This window comes from Colias philodice, chromosome 3 (assembly GCF_061535455.1).
Source record: "Colias philodice isolate Cphi_HAF_F1 chromosome 3, ilColPhil1 Martin Lab GWU primary, whole genome shotgun sequence".
In the NCBI taxonomy this organism is placed as follows: Eukaryota; Metazoa; Arthropoda; class Insecta; order Lepidoptera; family Pieridae; genus Colias; species Colias philodice.
In genome coordinates, this window is record NC_143088.1 from 6,438,396 (window position 1) to 6,461,507 (window position 23,112).

Genomic DNA, 23,112 nt, shown 5'->3' on the forward strand with positions numbered 1-23,112 from the left:
TGCTTCGCATTTTTAGTCACAATGCTGTAAGTATTTTATCATATTTTATCTATTTTTCCGGGTGACATTTTTAAAACCGGACCTCACCTCGAACGTGATGTATCTACCGACAGCCAATAAGTGTTACGCGAAATTTCTGCTTCAATATATGTATTTAGTGATAGACTCGGTGGTGACAGAATGAGATGTTCCTCTTCTTACCGTGTCAAGTGATGTCTACGGCTAGGTAGGTGGTATAATTCGTGTGGTGTTCTGAATGCATATTAAGTGTTCTACGGGTATAAGAGTATATGTTTAGACTTAGAGCTATGGTTTAAAAATGCATGAATGCATGTTTGAATGCATTTTTGAATGCATGTGATCGAGTTTTATATTTTGTGGTTTAATTTGGTCGGTTTTATGTTCAATTTGAGGTGTAAATCTAATTTTATTTAATATTGGGTGTTTATCGAATACATACATATATAAAGGTATAAGATTAATAATTTAATATAAATCTTATACCTTTATATGTGTATGTATCCAACTATCGAATGTATTTAATAAAATGACTAAAAACATACAAATTTAGAAAGCAAAAAACATAAAACAGAGAAGATTTGTGAGATACATATTTTTATTGACGCCACGAGCAACGAATATTTTAAGACCTTATTATTTTTGCCCTACTTACTTTACTTTTAGAATATTAGAATATTAAAATGGATTGTAATAAAGATTGACTTATCTTCATTTTCAGGTTTTGCACCGTTAAGATTCTCTAACTCTCATCGAAAATGTAAATATTTTTTTTTCTATATTAATTTACCTGCCTAACGAATTTATTTAACTTTTTATTGATTCGATTAGATACTTTAGTACCTAGCTTGAGTTGTTTTACTTGATAATTAATTGATTTAAAAGCAATAAAATTCCACTACTGTGTTCAGTTTTTCCTAAATTATTATCACATTTGTCCACATCACATTCAGAAGGTAAATACTAATAATGTACAATCACATATGCCTAGATTATAACTTATTGTCTATTAAGCGTCCAGGGGTTTACCCGTACGTCTTAAAGCAGTCTTACTCCAACGTGAGAAAGTGACGGCGCTAGCCGACCCCTCTAGCGCCATCGCTTTCCTACAAAGGAATTATTACTGCTTTAAGAGGTGACCACTACTATATACATTTGTGATGAGTGATGACTGATATTGATGACACGTACGCCTATTGTAGTTCTTATCTTGTTCATTTAATGTTGTACATTCTATTTTCTTGTACATAACATATTGGTAGGTACCTTTCGTTTATAAATCGTAATTTTATTGTTGTTATTAACTACATAATATTTATCCACATTTTTAGATTTGCTCGGATACCCGATGCCGAGGCATTGGACTTTGCCTCAGCAAAGTAAAGGTAAATATCGTCTAATATATTGTAAGTACATACATATATTACATATACACGGACATTTCTACGTCGACAAATAAAGCTACGTAATTTAAAAAGTTCTAAATTTGAGTAAATAATGATATTTTACTAGTTTTAAAACTATTTTCGTAACCTATCTCTCCCCAACGTGAGATTAATGAGATTACGTATTATGTACTTGCTTTGTGGTGAGATTTAAAACTTCACCCCCTTGGCCTTCCTTGAATGATGAATGCCTCACGTAGTTAATACATGCATGATTAGGGAATCCCTAATTTTATTTACAGTTTTAAGCACTTCCTGAAACACGTTTAAACTGAAATGTTTTCACGCACTTATATTAGTGAATTCAGTGGTGAATCATCGGGCAACGAAGTAGGCTATTGTTGTCGTTTTAACCGATCGCGACAGAATAACGAAAATACAAATGAATATTAAAAAATAATTTATAATAATCATATGAGTTTTATTTTAACCCAGAAGGGACTATTATTAATTGATATCGTTCGTTTTGTCTGAGTTCATAATATTTACTTGAAAGTTGAAGTAGATCTTGGTCATTGAATTACGGTGTACGTGTACCGTGATGGATCTGCTGTATATAACAACATGCTATGGCCAAGCCAATTATCAACTATTACAATTTTGAAAAAATGTTAAATTCTATACCTAAAAATCTGTTAAATTATGAAGAATAATGATTTTATTATGAATGTTCCACAGCTGAGCGAGTTGAATACGCATCAACAACATTCAGCACTCCTCCTTTATCGCCCTTGAACCAATATAATTTAGATGAATATCCTTGGGCTCAAGACCTCATCAACGTTACCACAGATATGCTGGAGTTAATGGTCAATGGTACACAAGTGAACCTAAAAATAACCAAAGCCACAATGGTGAGTGCAAATCCTCTAATGTTAGATAGTCAATAAATGTTAAGTAAAAATAGATAACAATGTAAATTCAAATTTATCTCAATTTTTTTCCATCCGGACATAAAAAGCTCTAGGAATCGTGTGCACGGGAATGTCACCACCGTAAAGAAAATCCTAATGGAATGGAATAGGTTCGAATGGAATCAAAATTAGATGACTTATTTCTATTTATATTATTATATATACCTACAGGTCCCCACTACAAGTGGAGGCGATGCACAATGTGGAAAATCTACGGACGCTTCTACGGGTGTCTGTGTGTATGTGACACGCTGTCGTTCAGCCAAGCCAATCAGTTCTGTTCAGTACGCTGAACTCTTCTGCATTGTTGGCGACGGGTACGTATATCTCTTTTAACTATGATTAGGTCCCAAAAATTAAATAATTAATTATTATTAACAAAAAGCTAAACCGCCCTCAGACTGTCGGAACTAAATCAAATTCTTGTGGTCCCAATTAATCAAATTAATTGGGACCACAAGGAAGGCTCTCAAAGAAAGAATCATCAAAATGGGTTTATCTAGTCGAAAGTTCTGAGGTAAAAAAACCCAAAAAAAAAACAACTGAATTGAAAACCTTTCCTTTTTGAAGGGGAGTGACAAATTTGAATTCTTTAATACTAATGTTTCAATTTTTTGCAGTTATGCTGGAGTTTGCTGCCCGAGCGGAGAGGTGGATAAAATTGGAAGCAATTAGTTTTTAAGATATTTAATTAGATATCTATAAACACAACAGTGATAATGTTAATAATAGGTGCTAACTTAATAATGCGAGCGTAATTTGGAAACTGTATCATTTACTCCATGTCTGTAAAATTTCTAATTACTCTTTGTCCTATACAATTTTTCTACTATGATGCTGTTCTAAAGCATGCCTAAATACATAGTGATATACCTACCTATGTAATAAAAAAGTATAACTTCCGTATGGAAGTTCTGAATTTATGGAACTTAAGTTTATACTTAAGTATAAACTTAAGTATACACTTAGGTACTATTATGTGATAAGATACCTAAATACTTAATAAGCGAAATAAAATGTTTTATGGATATTGTTTCGTTTAATTTTTTTCTGACCTTTCAATTTTCATCCTTTCTAAAATAAATAGAGATGCAGTAGTTACATATTTGATCTATTTTATACTCGGCGATAGGTGAAAATTAAAAAAAAAAACGTCATAACTCCGAAAATACGAAAAATAGCATAACATACATGGGGGTGATTCGGATAGCCCTCTACCTCCCAGCTTCAGTATATCACTACTTCTTGGGACACCCTGTATTAGTACCTATGTCTGTATTTGAAAAGCCCGAGTTACGGTATCTATGAAAAAAACAGAGTAAAAATCTAAATCTTTTAAGTTAAGGTTAAGATATTACAGTCAAAGAGTAAGCAGCTTTCAAGTCTTAAGAACCGCTAAACTCTGCCAGTTCTGACACCAGTTCTGTTTAGTCAGTTTTCGTGATTTTCACTTTGCATTTGAAATGCTTTGAGATACGGAAGTTAGTTTGTAAGATGAGCGGCCGATTTTTCAATCCTTGGTTAATTATTCGTCGAATATCGTATCAAACGGCCATTTCAAAAATTTGTTCTAATTGAATGTTTTGATAGTTACATTATTATTACAGTAATTACCTGTACATTTTAATATCATTTTCCTACTTTGGTTTAACCCTAAGGTTTAATGAACCAAAGAAGGAAAAAACGGCTCTGAGTATAAAAATTTTAAATTTTAATGTTAATTGTTTAAATAATTTCTTAAGTTTAAAATGAAAAATTAATAATTTTTCTGACACGGTGAGGCATTGATTTGAATGCCACGTTTGACCGAGTTTTGCAGTCGCATCTAGGATTGACTAGGCCAAAACTGAAACATAATAATTTACTTTCGATGTTTGGGGGTGGCCATGGCTTTTGCCAAACCTAGGATAAACCAGTCCTTTCATGAAGAGACTGTGTACGGGCTTTGACTATAACATAACTGATACAATACTACTATACTTAGACGTCTTTTTCTAAGAAAATTATATACATACCTAGTTGGTACACCATGATTATATTTTCCTCAATCAAAAATATTCAATTTTGAAGATCAAACCGGTAACTATGATCACGATAAGTGGTAACAAATAAAATAGTATTGCGTACTGCAGAGGCGAGAGTTAGCGATGATATTAATATATGCACGAAGATATATAAGCAAACGTGATTGTTGTCGCAACGAGTTCCGCGACGTTGGACGGGCCGAACGCACGCCCGTTATCAGAGAAATAAGTAGAGGTCTATATTTCTAAGGAACGTTTTTCAATTGAGGCAATCATCTCGTTGAGCGTAAACAAATCAGTGAGTATACTTCCATGCACGTAACAATAATAACTTTCAGTAGCCGGTAAATCGTTATACTTTAGCTAATATTTTGGTATTTAATTTCTTATTGGTATTATCACAGATATATCACTATAACTAGTATAAATATTAAGAATATCGCGTTAAAGTTCAACTCTTAAAGTATATAAACAACAGTTACATAACATTGTTTATCTATAAAAATCCGTGTGGTGTAATCTACCAGGTTTCCAATCTGGAATATGTATGTATACCTACCTATGTGAATGACCTATATTCTTCTTCAATATACAAGCTCAACTGGTTATATCGTTTTGTTTGATTATGCTTAGTTGTTGTTCTAGCCATTCGCAATTAAATTTGTTAATATTCCATAATTGCTGAAATTTCATATCTAAAGTTTGAGTAACTATTTATAAAATAAATTTATAAAACCTATAATTTTTAAATGTTTTTAACGTAGGTACTAAGTTTGGTAGCATTTTTTAAATTTAGTTAAATAATAGGTACCTAAGTTTGTGTCTGCGAAAAAATAATATAAAAAAAATCCCTATCAAAATGCTGAATCAATTAATTTAGTTAATCAAAATAATAATTACAGATGAATCTTGCAATATGGAAATACCAAGGTCAAGGCAGGTCACGATATCGCTATTTAACTTGAAAATGGCGATAGTTCCAAAACATAACATATATAAATGTACTTATTTAGTATTCTAAGAATCACCAAATGTAATCAACAGCAACAAAAACAAGTTATTCTAAATATAATAACACAAATATTTTTATCTAATCATTTACAAAGTTAGCCATTGAATATATTATTATTCTAATTTCTAAAATAGAAAGAGAAAGTAAAAATTTGTCTCAGAGTAAATCTAAACTTGTGGTTACCTATAGTTATACCTATCCATTATCTTTACTAATATTATGAATGCGAACCTGTGTTTCTTTGATTATTTTTGTTGTTATTTCTTTCACGTCCTAGCTGAGCGATTTTACAATATAATTTTTGTTCACTCAAAACTTTTGATTCAAATACGCATTGCTGATGGGAATTAAATATTTAACCGTGGTATTAAGTGGCTACTTATTTAAATATTTAATAAAATATGTTAAATATTTAATTCCCATCAGCAATGCGTATTTGAATCACTCTATTCGGTTCCTAGAATCATGCGAGCATAGACGCTGCATGCTGGTAGTAACTATAGGGTAGTAGGTACCTATAGGTATAACCTTACCTAACTAGAATACTGTTAAACTATTTAAATATGCTATAGCCAGAACATTATTTTAAACGGGCTTTTATTTTTAGTTAATCGCCTAAAATCTAAATAATGTCCAACCGTATCGGCAAATTAAGTACATCTTTGGCTACTTCATGAGCTCGTTATCTTGTAAATACTTACGCTATATAAATTATATTTTGACAATTATAAAATATTTTAGTTTAATGTTACCCACTTTGAACACATTTTAATGGATCCTAACTTTCAAAAGGAATCTATATCAATCATGCGAAGGAAAAGCATGTTATTGTGCTTGGCGGCACTGATAGCGGCGGCTACTTCTGCTGCAGTCTCTACTCAGGAAACGCTAGTAATAGCTAGATCTGAAGATGAGGTAAGTAAAAATATTTTTTTTATAATATTATCATCATTATAAGCTCATATTGTATGTTCCCATGCAGGAGCGATAATACACGAGCCTATGAGGGCTCCTATGAGGTCATACATAATTATGGTGGATACCACGCAGGACAAGTGCGGGTTGGCAGCTATCACATGTCGTCGAACTTTTGTTTTTCAATATGTCGGTTTCCTAACGATTTGATAAATTAAAAAAAATTAAACAACTTATTTCCTGGACTTGTCGATTCGAAGTCCGAGCCTACTCACCACTGAGCCATCACTGCCAAAGAGTATTATATTAATTTATATTCATAACTAATATAAAACAAATTATCTAAAATAAATTTCATTAAGTAAGTAACTGTTTACTTAGTTAATTATGTTAGCTATACATTTTTTTGTTAAATAATATGTGATAATATTATGTGGTTACAGTTCACATTTTAGTCGTACCTAATTACTTTTTTTACTTTTTCTTAATATTATTTATTTGACTAGGTTTTCAAATAAATTATTATTTGTTTGTAAAATAATAACATGTACTTCTGATAAGTTATGTAATTATATATACGTTCATACTTTTATTTTTGATGTGTTTTTATTGCAGTAGATTTATGAAAATTTACTTAGTGTTGATAACCTTTTATTATAGAATACAACTCCTACTGAAGTGATATCGGAGGAGCCAACAACAGAAGAGCCCATAGTTCCAATAAAGTTAACAGAAATGCGAGTTCACTCAGAAATAGCACTACGATATGCTCACACGTCCGTGGTCACAACGGTTCGGAACCGAGCCAGACGAGCACAGGAGGCCTTCTTCCGCATGCTTCTCCCGGAAACGGCGTTTATCAGTGGATTTGTTATGTATGTAAAGAGAAGCAAATACATTTAGTACTACCTATAATAAGAAACAAGAAACATACAAATTAATATTTTAACTAATTTACTTTTTTAATATATTTTTTAAATTTGTAGGACCTTAGATGGAAAGTCTTATAAGGCATATGTTAAGGAGAAGGAAGAAGCAAAACAAATTTACAATGAGGCTGTGTCTCAGGGCTTCGGGGCTGCACATATATCTGCAAAGTAATATTTTATACATTATATTTTCTGTTAAAAAGCCATATCCATTAGAAATTATAGGCCCATTATTATACTTACTCGAGTGAAACAAACATGAGAAAGGACTTTGTTTTTTCTCATAGATTTTAAACTTTGACTAATTTCAGAGCAAGAGATTCAAATCATTTTATGGTGTCAGTAAATGTTGAACCAAATACAACAGCAGTCTTCAACCTAACTTACGAAGAATTACTTGTTCGTCGTAATGGCGTATACAACCACGATATCAATCTGCATCCAGGTGCTTTAGTACCGAAAATGAAGGTGACAGTTCATATCCGCGAGACAGAGAAGATTACCAAATTGAGAGTGCCAGAAGTTAGAACCGGTAATGAAATCGACGCAACTGAGCAAGATGCACGTGAGTAGATAATAAAGTTTATAAGAAATCATTGTAACCGAAATCAACATAATACCTAAACTATAACATTATTTACAGAAAATCCCATAGCTCTCATAGACAGAGCTCACGATGACCGGGAAGCCACTATAACGTTTAAACCAAATCTTGAGGAACAAAAACGACTTATGGAAATATATTCGGTACGTTATGAAAGATTCCAGGTGCTTAAAGATTATTATGAATATTATTATATTAAAATACTTATTTTCAAAACCAGGCTAAGTCGAAGGAATCTGCTTCCAACAGACCTTACTATTATGGCAGAAGACCTGAAGAAGAAAAGAAAGAAGAAGGAACAATTGGCCAATTTGTAGTGCAGTATGATGTAGATCGTACAAAGACCGGTGAAGTTTTGGTAAGAATGATAATAATTTCAATTTAATTGGGAAACATTACGGAAATTTAAATAAAAATATCTTTCATTATAGGTTAACGATGGCTATTTCGTTCACTTCTTAGCTCCCAGTTCACTTCCTCCTCTTAAAAAACACGCAGTTTTCGTTCTCGATACATCTGGCTCTATGATGGGGAGGAAGATAGAGCAGTTACGTGAAGCGATGCAAACTATCTTGGACAAGCTTAATCCTGGAGACTATTTTAGTATTATTGAGTTCAATTCGGATGTCGTGGTAAGTTATTAATAATACAAACAAACATAATAATAAGAATTTACCAATAATTCATTGATGCAAAATGTATGTTATCATTAATATCATGTCATATTATTATTGCATCTAGCTTAATTAAGTACCTACAAATTTTAACAAAGCTTGATGCAACAATTTACTTTTTTTATGGATATAAAATATAAATATATAAATACATATTTATAAATTACTGATAACGGATTTTAATGGCAATGACCTACGATGAAAACGTATTTTATAATAATAAAATATCTAGGCTAGTGTCCTCTTTATGGACATATTATACAGCTTTCGTGGTGTTGCTAGGACACGTCGATGTATTTTTGTATTAAATTTTATGATAGATATACATATAGTATAGGCGAGATTACTTTTTCTGGATATAGGTTCATAGCTTGCAAGAAGCTCTTCAACCAAAAAATGAAAGTCACACTTACTACAACTACCGCTACGAGCCGCCGACCCTAGTGCCACCGTCAGAAGCTACAGCTGAAAATATTATAAAAGCTAAAGTGATTGTTTCACGATTGCAAGCATACGGCGGTAATTTACCTACGAAATATATTTATTAATTATCTCTGTGTTTGCTTTGAAATATGCATGAAAAGTGATATGTAAGTAAAGGAAGGCAAAATACCAAAAATTTACCAAATTCCAAAAGTAAATTACTAACGCTACCTAAGAAACTATCAGTCTTTTGGGAGCTTTTGGGATCACTAGTTACTTCAAAATATTGCTTATTAAAATAATTTATGTTATTTTTAGGTACAAATATAAATAGCGCTCTTAGTGTAGCTATTGACTTAATTCGAAAAGGGGTAAATTGGGAAGTGAAAGAAAACACAACGGAAGTCGCTGCAACCACTTCCTCGCCAACAACTACGGTCACCGAAGAAAAAGATGTAGTTGACCCCGTTGATACTGATAAAAATGGTAACTATCATAACACATAATATTATTATTGTTAAGATTGTATATTATAAAACAATTCAGTAGAATAATAATTAGATATACCTAGTTATCTATTGTATAGGTTATAGGAAGGTTATACCGCAGTACCGCACACAACAATTCGAGCAACATAATAGTTTATTTAATTAGAGCAACATAGTAGGTGCGCAGTTTTATCGAATGATGTTAAAATAAATGTATTCTAAAGTACTTTAAATATTTTGTAATACATTAAAATAATATGAATGACTGCAGATTTGGAACCCATAATTATTTTCTTGACGGACGGAGATCCGACTGAGGGAGAGACCAATACAGCTCGCATCCTAACTCACCTTTCTGAAAAGAACTTTGGGGAGAAGAAGGCTTCTATATTTTCACTCGCTTTCGGTAAGAATTTAGTAATTTTTATTACATTTTGTTACATACACATTTTATTTTTATACGTGTATATTTTTTACATATAAGTTTGTTATATGTAAAAGTTCGTAACAGACGAACTCAAAAGTGCGACCTTCAAAAAACACTACAACTACATATAACTACATATAAGCATTATTACTTTTACAGGCGAAGACGCTGACCGCAGTTTCTTACGCAAATTATCTTTAAAGAATGAGGGTTTCATGAGACATATTTATGAAGCAGCTGATGCAGCTTTACAGCTGCGCGATTTCTACCAACAGGTGTCGTCGCCGCTTCTATCCAACGTTAAATTCACATATCCCAAAGATCAAGTAAGTCAACATAGAAATTATTTTATTAGACATTTTATTCGCACATATATATTTCTTAGGAAATTATGCACTTTCTCACGATTCATAATAATATGTATGCGATGTGCTTGACAAGACTGCCCGATTGCATTATTTTATAGACAAGAAAAATAAATGGACAAGTGCAAAAAAATAATGTGTATATCTTTCAGATTAAGGAGGGTTCTCTAACTCGTAGCAAGTTCCGCGCAGTGTATGATGGATCAGAAGTGGTGGTGGCGGGCCGTGTCGCTGAAGACGTGTCAGAGATCGATACGCACATCATAGGTATCTGCGGAGTCTCCGATGGACCTAGTAGGGTACGTTATATTGTTACATAAATTAGAGATGATGTTTTTTTAATTATTTATGGTCAATTTTTTCAATATTTTCATGATTTTTAATGAAAGCGGAATCCTTTATTCTCCTAAGTATTGAACTGTTATTTTCCACGAACTGGTACATTGTTATTTTCACATTAAAATGTCGCGTTACAATTGTATATTTCCTCGTAATAGTTGCGGAGAGTAATAATATGTATAACGCAAGTGAGAATCGTTACAAAGAGTCTACTGGAGAACACTGGGTGATTCTAGTTTCTAGTAAGTACATAATGAAATGTGACTGTTCTCAGAACATTTTAAATTGGTTACAGAAAAAATACGAAATAATGCATAAAATCCCCGTTTCACGTGGTAAGAATGAATACATGCCGCTAGAACGTTTGTGGGCATATCTCACTATCAAACAATTGTTGGATGAAAAAGAAATCTCCGATGCAGACATAAAGGCGGAAAATACACCAGAAAAGAAAGCTTTGCAAATAGCCCTGAAGGTAATTTGCATTGGAATTCATGTGACTTTTTATAATTATCGTTGATGGTTTATGCTAATTATATTTTTTTTCCAGTACGAGTTCGTAACACCCTTGACTTCGCTGGTTGTAGTTAAACCCAATGCTACTAAATCTGCCGTTAACGCCGAATCCGTGGATTTAAAACCAAGTAATGTTTCTTAAATTTTGGCTTATAGGTAGTTAGTTTAACTACCGTTAGAGTATAAACTATTCAAGTATTGGATTCTGTATCAAACCAAAATCTTTATTCCGTTAGTTTGTTGCCACCTTGGGCAAATCTTTACAATTTGCAGACAAAATAAATATTTAGATTTCATTGTAATCTACTGGATGGACTAGATGTAATAAATTTAGTTATTGTAAAACTATCCTTAATTATGAATAAAATAAAATCTTATTAGATTATTTATTATTAATTAACTTAACTTATTTCAATGTAAGTATTTATTTTTGCATGATTTTTCAGGTTTTGATTTCGCAGATAATAATGGCCCGCAAAATAGTATTATCCGTAAGTACTTTTTTTCTCCTTATATATATTTAAAACTAAGTTATTTTTAAACCTAAATAACTATTGAAAAGCTTCTGAAATCCTCTTTTTATTGCAGCTCTATCGGGTCAATTCATGTCTTCTCTAACCTTATCTCGACCGGCTTCATATCAATCTCTATACGGTAAATATTCTTATTTATAGTAACAATTAAATCAGAAAAGCACGTTATATAGACAATTCTTTTATTATTACTTGAATACAAGAGCCCGTTGCATCCTTTATAATGAAAGCTGGCGTATGGCACCCTTATTTGCTTGTACGAATTTACTTAATCCGTCAGTCCTCGGATCACAGACACAATAGAAAATCTATTGTGTCTCGGCCCGATCGGGCCGCTCGGTGGTCAATGGGATTATAATTAATAATTGTTTGCAATGAATGATGTAAAATTTGCACATATATAATACATATGCATATTATGCTTGTTAAGATAACGCATGTACGTACTTATTTGGCATGATTTTATATCGTTAGGTCCACCTGGCGCACCTTCGTTTCAACCGGTAGCAGATGCATTTGAAGAAGAAGATCTAGATTATGGTAAGCATGTGCATTGTACAGGATTAATAACGATTAAATAAGGGATTACCATTATAAGTGAAATGTATGAACTTAACAACATTGGCGATAGCATGTTTCACATATAAAGGCTATTAGTGTACCTACTTAATTACACTATTATCCTGGAAACCATCTCGACAGTATTAATCTCCATTAAATTATTATCTATAAAATCATGTGCAGATTTGGGATATTACGTGGATTAGGTACCAATCGTAAGTATAATAATTTAAATAGTTGCGGAACCAAGGCAAAACAAATTTTTCGATCGTAGAGCACTCTCTAATGCTTCGCATTATGAGTCACAATGGTGTATTTTCTCTTTTTTTCTTGGTGACATTTTTAAGACCGGACCTCACCTCGTGCCTACGTGATGTATTTACCGACAGCCAATAAGTGTTGCGCGAAATGTCTGCTTCCATCTGTGGCTTCCATATATTAAGTGATAGATTCGGTGGTGACAGAATGAGATGTTCCTCTTCCCGTGTCTAGGGATGTCTACGGCTAGGTAGGTGGTATAATTCTTGTGTTGTTCTGAATGCATATTTACTGTTCTATGAGTATAAGGGTATAACGTTTAGAGCTATGGTTTAAAAATGCATGAATGCATGTTTGTGGTTTAATTCGGTCGGTTAAATTTTATTTAAATTTATTTTATTTAACCCAAAAGGGTGTTTTATACTGTTTATCGAATATTATATTATTCTTATACCTTTATATATATATGTATGTATCCAACTATAAAATGTATTTAATAAAATAACTAAAAACATACATAATATTTAGAAACCAAAAAACATAAAACACAGAAAATTTGTGAGATACATACATATTTTTATTGAACCACGAGCAACGAATATTTTAAGCCTTTATTATTTTTGCCCTACTTTATCTTTTAGAATATTGTAATAAAGATTGACTGATCTACATTTTCAGGTATGGCACCGTTCAGCTTGAACTCTCATCGAAGTGGTAAATATTTGGTTCTCTATATTAATTTATCTGCCTTATGAATTTATTCAATTTTTATTGATTCGATTACTTTAGAATTTAGTAGCTTGAGTTGTTTTACTTGATAATTAATTGATTTAAAAGCAATAAAATTCCACTACTGTGTTCAGTTTTTCCTAAATTATCACATTTGTCCACATCATATTCAGAAGGTAAATACTAATAATGTACAATCACATATGCCTAGATTATAACTTATTGTCTATTAAGCATCCAGGGGTTTACCCGTACGTCTTAAAGCAGTCTTACTCCAACGTGAGAAAGTGACGGCGCTAGCCGACCCTCTAGCGCCATCGCTTTCCTACAAAGGAATTATTACTGCTTCAAGAGATGAGCACTACTATATATAATACATTGTGATGACTGATAGTGATGACGCATACGCCTATTGTAGTCCTTATCTTGTTCATTTAATGTTGTATATTCTATTTTCTTGTACATAACATATTGGTACCTTTCGTTTATAAATCGTAATTTTATTGTTGTTATTAACTAACTACATAATATTTAATTATTTATCCACATTTTTAGATTTTTTCGGATACCCGATGCTGCAAATGTCGCCGATGCAGCCAAGTATAGGTAAACATCGTCTAATATTTTGTAGGTACACATACATCACTACATAGTATAAAACAAAGTCGCTTTCTCTGTCCCAATGTACCTTTGTACCTATTTTTAAATCTTTAAAACTACGCAACGGATTTTGATGCGGTTTTTTTTAATAGATAGTGATTCAAAAGGAAGGTTTTAGTATATAATTTATTAGGTTTTAGACAAAACGGACGAAGCCGCGGGCGGTAAGCTAGTACCTATATTATATAAAACACGGACATGTCTACGTCGACAAATAACTACGTAATTTAAAAAGAAAATAAAGTTGTTGTGTTCCAAATTTGAGTAAATCATGATATCTTACTAGTTTTAAAACTATATATTTTTTCGTAACCTATCTCTCCCCAACGTGATTCACCCCCTTCCTTGAATGATGAATGCCCCACGTAGTTAGATGCATGATTAGGGAATCCCTAATTTTATTTTCAGTTTTAAGCACTTCCTGAAACACGTTTAAACTGAAATGTTCACGCAATTATATTAGTGAAATCAGTGGTGAATAAACGGGCAACGAAGTACCTATTGTTGTAGTTTTAACCGATCGCGACAGTATAACGAAAATACAAATTGAATATTAAAAAATAATTTATAATAATCATATGAGTTTTATTTAAACCCAGAAGGGACTATTATTAATTCATATCGTTCGTTTTGTCTGAGTTCATAATATTTACTTTCTTGGTCATTGAATTACGGTGTACGTGTAGGTACCGTGATGGATCTGCTGTATATAACAACATGCTATCGCCAAGCCAATTATCAACTATTACAATTTTGAAAAAATGTTAAATTCTATACCTACAAATCTGTTAAATTATGAAGAATAATGATTTTATTATGAATGTTCCACAGCTGAGCGATTTGAATACGCATCAACAACATTCAGCACTCCTCCTTTATCGCCATTGAACCAATATAATTTAGATGAATATCCTTGGGCTCAAGACCTCATCAACGTTACCACAGATATGCTGGAGTTAATGGTCAATGGTACACAAGTGAACCTAAAAATAACTAAAGCCACAATGGTGAGTGCAAATCCTCTAATGTTAGATAGTCAATAAATGTTAAGTAAAAATAAATAACAATGTAAATTCAAATTTATCTCAATTTTTTTCCATCTGGACATAATAAGCTCTATGAATCGTGTGCACGGATAATGGATATGTCACCACCGTAAAGAAAATCCTAATGGAATGGAATAGATTCGAATGGACTCAAAATTAGATGACTTATTTCTATTTATATTATTACCTACAGGTCCCCACTACAAGTGGAGGCGATGCACAATGTGGAAAATCTACGGACGCTTCTACGGGTGTCTGTGTGTATGTGACACGCTGTCGTTCAGCCAAGCCAATCAGTTCTGTTCAGTACGTTGAACTCTACTGCATTGTTGGCGACGGGTACGTATATTATCTCTTTTAAGTTCCGCTTTAATATTCCTAACTACATGCTTACATACATTTCATACATTTACGCAATTATTCAAAACAGTCAAATAAATAATTATCTATACATATAATAAATCTGTAGAAGGGTCAATCCTGTACATTGAAAATATTGAAAAAATAAATAGTAGTGGGTGTTACTGGATCGATACCAAACCCAAATATGTGATAAAAAAATTTTTGTCTGTCTGTCTGTCTGTCTGTCTGTCTGTATGTGAAGGCATCACGTGAAAACTAACGGTTCGATTTCGATGAAACTTGGTCTAATTATACCTTATTATCCTGGGCATAAAATATGATACTTTTTATCCCGGAAAAATACGTAGAAAAAAAATAAATCTTAATTTTTCCGCGCGGACGGAGTCGCGGGCGGAAGCTAATCTATACTTATAATAAATCTGTAGAGAGGCCAATTCTGTACATGAAATATATTTAAAAAAAAACTATGAAGGGGTGATAGGGGATCGCTACTGATGCCAAAAATGCAATCAGTAAAATTTTTGTCTGTCTGTCTGTCTGTCTGTCTGTCTGTCTGTCTGTATATTCGTTATAGAAACAAAAACCACACGACGGATTTTAACCAAATTTGGCACAATTATTCTTCATACTCCTGGGCAGGTTATAGTAAAAGAATCATGTAAATCGGTGTAGAAACACCAAAGTTATACATGAAATACGCTATAAGTCATCGCGCGTGAATACAGAATCATGATTCATGCCATAAGGATTATTTTTGTGTATCAGTTGCCGCGTTCGACGCGCTTCGCGGAGGGAGCTATAAAAAGGCGGCGGGTCTGCACCCGTTTCGCGTTGTCATGGCATCACGTGTGAACGGCTGAACCGATTTCGATAATTCTTTTCTATTATATTCCTTGAAGTACGAGGATGGTTTTTATGTAGAGAAAACGTAAATATGTACCACGGGCGAAGCCGGGGCGGACCGCTAGTTATTAATAAAAAGCTAAACCGCCCTCAGACTGTCGGAACTAAAACAAAAATAATTCGAACTACAAGGAAGGCACGCAAAGAAAAAGAGAATTATCAAAATGGGTTTATGTAGTCGAAAGTTCTGAGGTATAAACCCCAAAAAAATACAGCTGAATTGTAAACCTTTCCTTTTTTAAGGGAATTAATAATTATTTATTTAACTCATATTGTTTCAATTTTTTGCAGTTATGCTGGAGTTTGCTGCCCGAGCGGAGAGGTGGATAAAATTGGAAACAATTAATTTTTAAGATATTTCATTAGATATCTATAAACACAACAGTGATAATGTCAATAATAGGTGCTAACTTAATAATGCGAGCGTAATTTGGAAACTGTATCATTTACTCCATGTCTGTAAAATTTCTAATTATCTACTCTTTGTCTTTATACAATTTTTCTACTATGATGCTGTTCTATAGCATAGCCTATTAAATTGTCAACGAAAAATTTGTAAATACATATGTAGTATCAGTGATATCCTTAATCCTACCTATGTAATAAAAATGTATAACTATAAATTCAGTTTTCTTTCTTTCAAATTCATTCTATAAACTCATATTATAGTTATACTTAAGTATACACTTAGGTAGTTATATTATATTGTGATAAGATACCTACTTATTAAGCGAACAAGGATATCTTTTTAAAAGTGATTATGATTGTATTAAATTTTTTTGTATTGATATTGTGGCGTTTACTTTTTTCATCCTTTCTAAAATAAATATAGAATCAGTAGTTGAATCACCTATTTGATCTGTTTTATACAGGGCGTCCCTTTTGGGACATCCACGCCATCGCATCATAGGTACTCGGCGATAGGTGAAAATTAAAAAAAAAAAACTCCGAAAATACGAAAAATCGCATAAACATACATGGGGGTGATTCGGATAGCCCTCTAGGTCCTCTACCTCCCAGCTTCAGTACATATCACTACTTCTTGGGATACCCTGTGTAGTTGAAAAGCCCGAGGTATCTATTTAAAAAAAATGTGTGCGTGTACTAGTACACACGTAAGAAGTGAAACTTCTTTATGACCTTATTTTTCAAAAAATAATTTACTATAAGTATGCAACTTTACAGAAATACGTCGAAACAAAGATGGCGCGTAACGGAAAAATGTCAGGAGTAACGAAAAAATGTTACACTAAATTTTTTTCCAACCCCGTTATAGTAGTTTCACTTCAAAAACACAATAAAAATCTCATCATCAAGTGCCACGCAAGTGCCATACATATGTCATGAAAGTGCCATGCCGCCGGCATTTGCCTCTTTTACCTGCGGCACGCGCAGCTTTATAACATAATTTTAATAATTTAATCATGGACGTATAAAAAAAGACGGACGGTATATCGCCTAAACATTGAGTGAAGCCTAGTAATGGCGGCGAAACATCCATGTGTGTGTGCCATGTTGCCATGGCAACAGCTGTGTTGATGACAATGGCGGCTGTATTTTTTTCTATAAATTTTGCCGTAATAATTTTGTCATTAAAACATAAAAGAAATAACTTGCTTCCCTGTGGAATGTAATCCCTTGTGATTTGTTATTTAAAATTGTACTGTTGCGACACCATTTAACCACGCAAGACGGCATTTTATATATTTTTTGTGAAACAGTGACGCAGTTAATCAGTCGGTAGTTCACGACGTAATGGCGGCCGACTAGCTTACTATGGTGAGAGTGTGTGCGTGTTTATTGTCTTTACACGATCGCTAGCTTACTATGGTGGCTTCACGTTGTTAGTTCGTAATACGGCGTCCGTCTTTTTTTATACGTCCATGAATTTAATAATATGTAAATAACGAAATGTCAAAATTTAACTGGGATGATAGTTTAGTAGAGATAAACTACGATAACATCCTTGATCCTTACGAAGGAGTTTGTATGTAGTTGTACGTGTTCGTCTTTAGTACTTTACGTCCAGATTTGTTGGTCAACTAATCATAAGTTGCCGAGCGCCCAAGACAACGCACGTGTCGTTTTCATAGAATACGTCAGTGCAGCGCCATTACTAATAATAATGAGAGATTAGAGCGTGACTAGTCGAGCAACAAATCCGTGGATTTGTTTTTGTTTGACGGCCGTCTCATTACGCACACATGCGTTGTGAATCTTGGTGGTGCATTGTAAATACTTTCACAAATACTTTCAAACGTTTTGAATTTTGGAGGGGCGCGCCATGTTATCGTAGTTTATCTCTAATAGTTTTAGTGCAGTACTTTTTATAAAAGTATCAAGAAAATAAAAGAGTCTGAAACCCGGCGGCATGTGTGGAATGTGGATGCGCCAAAAGATCAGACAAAATGACATTACAAGAAATTCTTTTTATTTTTTTATGGGCCCTTTTATGGCACCTAACTTGGCAAGTTGGTGTGAAAGGGATAAAAAAACATACAGGCGTCATTCAAGGTCATATTTTCTTGTTACAAGTTAATGGTCATAGTGCAATCTCCAGTGTATTAGATATAAGCTTCTTGGGTATATCCAATATCCATACTTCATTCCATGAGACACCCTGTAATCTATAGTTTCATGCTAATAATTTAATGCTCTAGGTTTTAGGCATTAGGTAAGGTTTCATGAGGTGTTAGGTGACTATCTGTCAGTGTTATCCTCGGTGTTATCTGTCTCTGTCTGCTGTCAATTGTCATATAAATATTTGATTTTCAATTGTCATTCCTGAAGGGCTTGGAGACTCAAGGTAGTATTGATTATTTTTTAAATCAAGTTGTCTAACAATATTCTTGTATTATTTATACTGGGACGATAAAGGTATGGTTAACTTCGTCGATACCTTAATGATAAATACGGTGACGGAGGGTGCAATGAATGTTTTGCGCAGTATCGTAAGTTACCTTAATTTTCTGCATGATGAAGCTAACAATATGATATCAGTAGATTAGCTGATAAATATTTGATATTAATTGAACTAAAACACTGCTTTAAATGGATATATTATTAATTAGAGTATATGTGCTTTTCGCAGGGAGTTTTTAAAACTAAGACAATAGAAAAGGCACCTCCTCCCATAATTATAAAAATGCCTCTTTGGGAATTAGCGCAACAAGCAGGACCTTTTGTAAGGCTTGCAGGATTAAGTGGTGCAGTCGCCGTGGTTTTAGGGGCTATGGGAGCACACCGCACTTTTCCAGAAACTGAATCTAAGGAAGACTTGAAGAAAATCTTTGAAACTGCTAATAGATTCCACTTTCTGCACACATTAGCTTTAATGACGGTGCCCTTATGCCGACGACCTTATATCGTAAGTTTTAAAATATAATAAAAATCAATTGATGTTAATCTATCATTATAAGTGAGTTGTGAAGCCCCATGTAATACTGCAGACACACTATGGTCCTCGGACTGCTCATCGCGCTGCCGTTATTCGCTGTTTCACTGATCAATTTTCTCTAGGGACAAGTAGGTGATCAGTCTTCTGTGTCATGCCAGACCGAGATAGTAATGTATTTTATTAAATGTGGAATTATAATTTCTAAGTACTTATTCTATTAATCCAATGAGAAATCAGGGTTTAGCCTCTCACAGAGAGGCTAACCCTTCTATTTGAGTGTACTTATACCTTATATTTATGTGTTTCAATTATTAGCTCTATAAATAGTCATTCATAGTCAGGCATTTTGTACTGCAGTAATATTATGATTTTCACAATATTAAATTTAACTTTAGTAAAGTTAAATTTAATATTGTGAAAATCTACAAAGACTATTTTTATCTAGAAGAAACAATAGATAGAAGTCATGTTATCCTAATTTTATTTTTTCCTTAATATTTAATTTTTTCCTTATTATAATCTACTTGATATTCATTGTTATGTTTTATGTATCTTTTGCAATAATTTTCAGGCTGGTTCTTTCTTCATCACTGGAATGGGCCTGTTTTGTGGAACATGCTATTATCATGCCTTCACAGGAGAGAGGGCTCTACGAAGACTTACACCAATTGGAGGATCTTGTCTTATTCTTGGATGGCTCGCCATGGTACTATAATGTGTCCCTTTTTGTACATTGTATGCAATTTAGTTTTAGTTTAACAATTTCATCAAGTTCATGATAAGATAGACCTGTCATTCCAATTTATAGTTTGTTTACAGTTAAGTGAAAGTTGTAGAACTTATATTACTTACTATTTGTGTTTCTTATTTATTGAAAGGGCTACTTGAACTAAGTAACTTTCTCAGAATCATCACATAGACAATTTAAGTTCTGGTGTTACATAGTGGTGTACAAGATGTATTTCATTTTGTTTAAATAAATAATACAAAAATTACTTAGAACATTTAGCATGTTCTGAATATAATTTGGAAAATATTTATCGTCTTGAAATATAGGTGTAGGTGTAGTTACACTTTATATTAAAGAAAGTGTTTATAATGGTGATAGGTGTTGAAAATATTTTTTTTTTATCAGTGACAACAATGTAAATATCCTTTCATTAATTAAATTATTGCTGTTATTTTTGTTTTTCACTACATCTCCTCGTAACCCAGTATCTTTTTAACAGGTTGAGTGTGATTACTGGCTTGATGCTATATTGATATCGACCGCCATATTACCATTATAATAAAAGGAACAAAGGAAAGAAAATAAAACGCCATATAAGATGAATATTGTTTACATGGTTGTATTGAAATTGTTACATATTAAATTTTGCACTTTTTTTTAATTCCTTTATGATACTTAAATATTACTCAAAACATACACCATTTGGTAGTAAATGCTATGTTAACAGATAGAAGTTCACAAAGAGACTATCAATGGTCCTTCAAAAATAGCTTAAGAGATAATTTTTATTAAGAAATCAATGGTGGCATCTATGATGAGCTTCCAGCTTCCGCCACGAGGGTTGCACACAGTTTTCTGAAGCCATAGTCCACATCACACTTATTACAATAAATGGAGAATCAATAGTCTCTCTTAATGTTGATAAAGAAATATACAAGACTATCACATTAAATTAACACAAAATATAATTATTAACATATCTCTGTAATCTAAATAAATCTAAAGGAAAACAAACATTATAGAACACAGCACTTTCAGTGTCTGTCGCACAGTTGAAATAAATCACTCGATTGCACATAAACAGCAGTCCGGGGGCTGCGCGTAGGTTTTACATAGAAATTATGAATATCACTAACCGCATTCAAACATGTATACAAGATCTGGAGGTACGAAGCACATTCACAATGAGAATTTACGAGAGGTGGAAGGAATGCTGGCCCTCGGAGGCCGCGAGCCGCAGCTTGGCGCGCATCACCTCGGCGCTGCTGTAGTCGGGCAGCTTGAGGTAGTTGACGCACGTCATCACCGACGGCAGGTACTCGTCCGGGTCCAGCGACGACTCCAGCGACTTGCGCACCACCGTCAGCGGCGGGTTCAGCGACTTGAACCCTGTCACCATGCAATACATATTATACAGCTATACTTTACAAAACAAAGACGGTGATTTGCTATTATAGCTCTATGATCTATAAAATATATGGGATTTCCAGGCTCTTATCTTATATATAAAATTCTCGTGTCACAATACTCCTCCGAAACGGGTGGACCGATTCTCATGAAATTTTCTGTGCATATCGGGTAAGTCTGAGAATCGGCCAACATCTATTTTTCATATGTACCACGGGCGAAGCCGGGGCGGACCGCTAGTAAAATATAAATTTATTAAAACTAAATTAACCAAACTAAATTCTAAATAGTTTTCACTTTTTTGTTTGATTTACTTTGACTCATAGTCAAAACCATTAACCAGATTATCGAAATTGACTTAAATGTGAAGGTTATATAAGCAACATAACATACATACATACAATGGGAGATTTCAGGGGAAAGGTACAATGCTATATAAATGGATACAACTTTTATTTTCAAAATGACTCAATAGGTGTAAAGATAAAGTACCTCCGGTGGGCAAGCGCGGGCTCCCAGTGACGAACTGCAGGAAGAGCCGCTGCTCGTCGCGGCTGTAGGACGCGAGGATGTCGATCAGCATGCGGATGGCGCGCGACTCCGCGTTGTAGCCGTGGTCCGGCCGGATGCACTCCGCCAGCATGCGCGGCTCCCAGCGCTGCTCTCGACCGCCTGTTACATTTTTTTAAGAATACAAAAATTAAAATTTTTCTTTAAACAAACAGAAAAGAAAAGCAAAACATATTGATAGAAATAAATAGTAAGTATACATAGTTGCTCTGAAAGAATGCTCAAATATAATTTTAAAATTAGTTAAGTAATCTAGTTTACTCTATCATATTAAATAAACACACAACAATCATTTCTGTTATAGTCACAGGTCCATAGGAAAAGTAAAAAACCAAGCCTATCAATCATATTCATTACTAGCTGTTCCCCGCGGTTTCACCCGCATTGCTCCGCTCCTGTTGGTCTTAGCATGATGATATATCCTATAAGCCTTCCTCGATAAATGGGCTATCAATTAAAAAAAATCAAAAAATCAAAGAATTTTTCAAATCGGACTAGTAATTCCCGAGATTAGCGCGTTCAAACAAACAAACAAACAAACTCTTCAGCTTTATAATATTAGTATAGTATAAAGTAACCGTCATGAGAAGCTATAAATTTTGTAAACAAGTGTTCAGGAGTTCACAACATTTGGACCAACAAAAAAAATGAATTTGTTTAAGATTTAATAAATTATTAAGTAACAAATATTAATTAACATAAATATTATTTAAGAATAATTATTCGTCAGATTCAGATGTTTCCATTTCTGTGTCAGAATCAGTGACATGTATCACGAAGCTGTCTATCACCATATTTTTCTCATTAACCGTAAAGCTCGTCACCTGTAAAAATCACCGGTAGTCACTTGTCACACGAAGCT

At 33.4% G+C, this 23,112-nt stretch overlaps 5 protein-coding genes across 11 annotated transcripts in view; 3 read left to right on the plus strand and 2 right to left on the minus strand.

Annotated features, from left to right (window-relative positions):
• Nucleotides 1–3,394, plus strand: part of LOC149489693 (inter-alpha-trypsin inhibitor heavy chain H4-like) — a 37,391-nt gene extending 33,997 nt beyond the window's left edge. For all 3 annotated transcript variants that reach the window (XM_089714457.1, XM_089714458.1, XM_089714459.1), the window contains 5 exons: nt 740–778; nt 1,350–1,403; nt 2,142–2,317; nt 2,549–2,694; nt 2,998–3,394. In XM_089714457.1, the coding sequence (XP_089570583.1) occupies nt 740–778; nt 1,350–1,403; nt 2,142–2,317; nt 2,549–2,694; nt 2,998–3,052 (470 nt within the window). In that variant the 3' untranslated portion in view covers nt 3,053–3,394. The remainder of the gene's footprint in view (nt 1–739; nt 779–1,349; nt 1,404–2,141; nt 2,318–2,548; nt 2,695–2,997) is intronic.
• The window catches only part of LOC149489688 (THAP domain-containing protein 1-like), a 147,140-nt gene that overhangs the window by 81,944 nt on the left and 42,084 nt on the right, over nt 1–23,112 (minus strand). The window lies entirely within an intron of this gene.
• On the plus strand, nt 4,556–18,034 carry LOC149489695 (inter-alpha-trypsin inhibitor heavy chain H4-like). Of its 5 annotated transcripts, XM_089714452.1 has the most exons (24): nt 4,556–4,699; nt 6,206–6,328; nt 6,989–7,203; nt 7,315–7,425; nt 7,569–7,822; nt 7,901–8,004; nt 8,082–8,219; nt 8,293–8,493; nt 8,898–9,054; nt 9,277–9,444; nt 9,718–9,852; nt 10,033–10,199; nt 10,391–10,537; nt 10,873–11,052; nt 11,128–11,221; nt 11,540–11,584; nt 11,682–11,747; nt 12,101–12,166; nt 13,124–13,159; nt 13,309–13,350; nt 13,730–13,780; nt 14,666–14,841; nt 15,074–15,219; nt 16,438–18,034. In XM_089714452.1, exons 2-24 carry the CDS (start codon nt 6,221–6,223, stop codon nt 16,490–16,492), a joined length of 2,862 nt encoding a protein of 953 aa, XP_089570578.1. In that variant the 5' UTR covers nt 4,556–4,699; nt 6,206–6,220; the 3' UTR covers nt 16,493–18,034. The 5 variants fall into 5 exon arrangements, with proteins under 5 accessions (XP_089570578.1, XP_089570579.1, XP_089570580.1 ...); XM_089714453.1 differs by lacking the exon at nt 13,309–13,350; XM_089714454.1 differs by lacking the exon at nt 12,101–12,166.
• Nucleotides 18,899–20,724, plus strand: LOC149489696 (transmembrane protein 256 homolog). Its single transcript, XM_089714493.1, has 3 exons — nt 18,899–19,097; nt 19,238–19,513; nt 20,115–20,724. Exons 1-3 carry the CDS (start codon nt 19,026–19,028, stop codon nt 20,256–20,258), a joined length of 492 nt encoding a protein of 163 aa, XP_089570619.1. The 5' UTR covers nt 18,899–19,025; the 3' UTR covers nt 20,259–20,724.
• The window catches only part of ctrip (E3 ubiquitin-protein ligase ctrip), a 39,038-nt gene continuing 36,793 nt past the window's right edge, over nt 20,868–23,112 (minus strand). The window contains exons 38-39 of the mRNA XM_089714428.1: nt 22,173–22,352; nt 20,868–21,662 (exon numbers count right to left, since the gene is read on the minus strand). Of these exons, the coding sequence (XP_089570554.1) occupies nt 21,466–21,662; nt 22,173–22,352 (377 nt within the window). The 3' untranslated portion in view covers nt 20,868–21,465. The remainder of the gene's footprint in view (nt 21,663–22,172; nt 22,353–23,112) is intronic.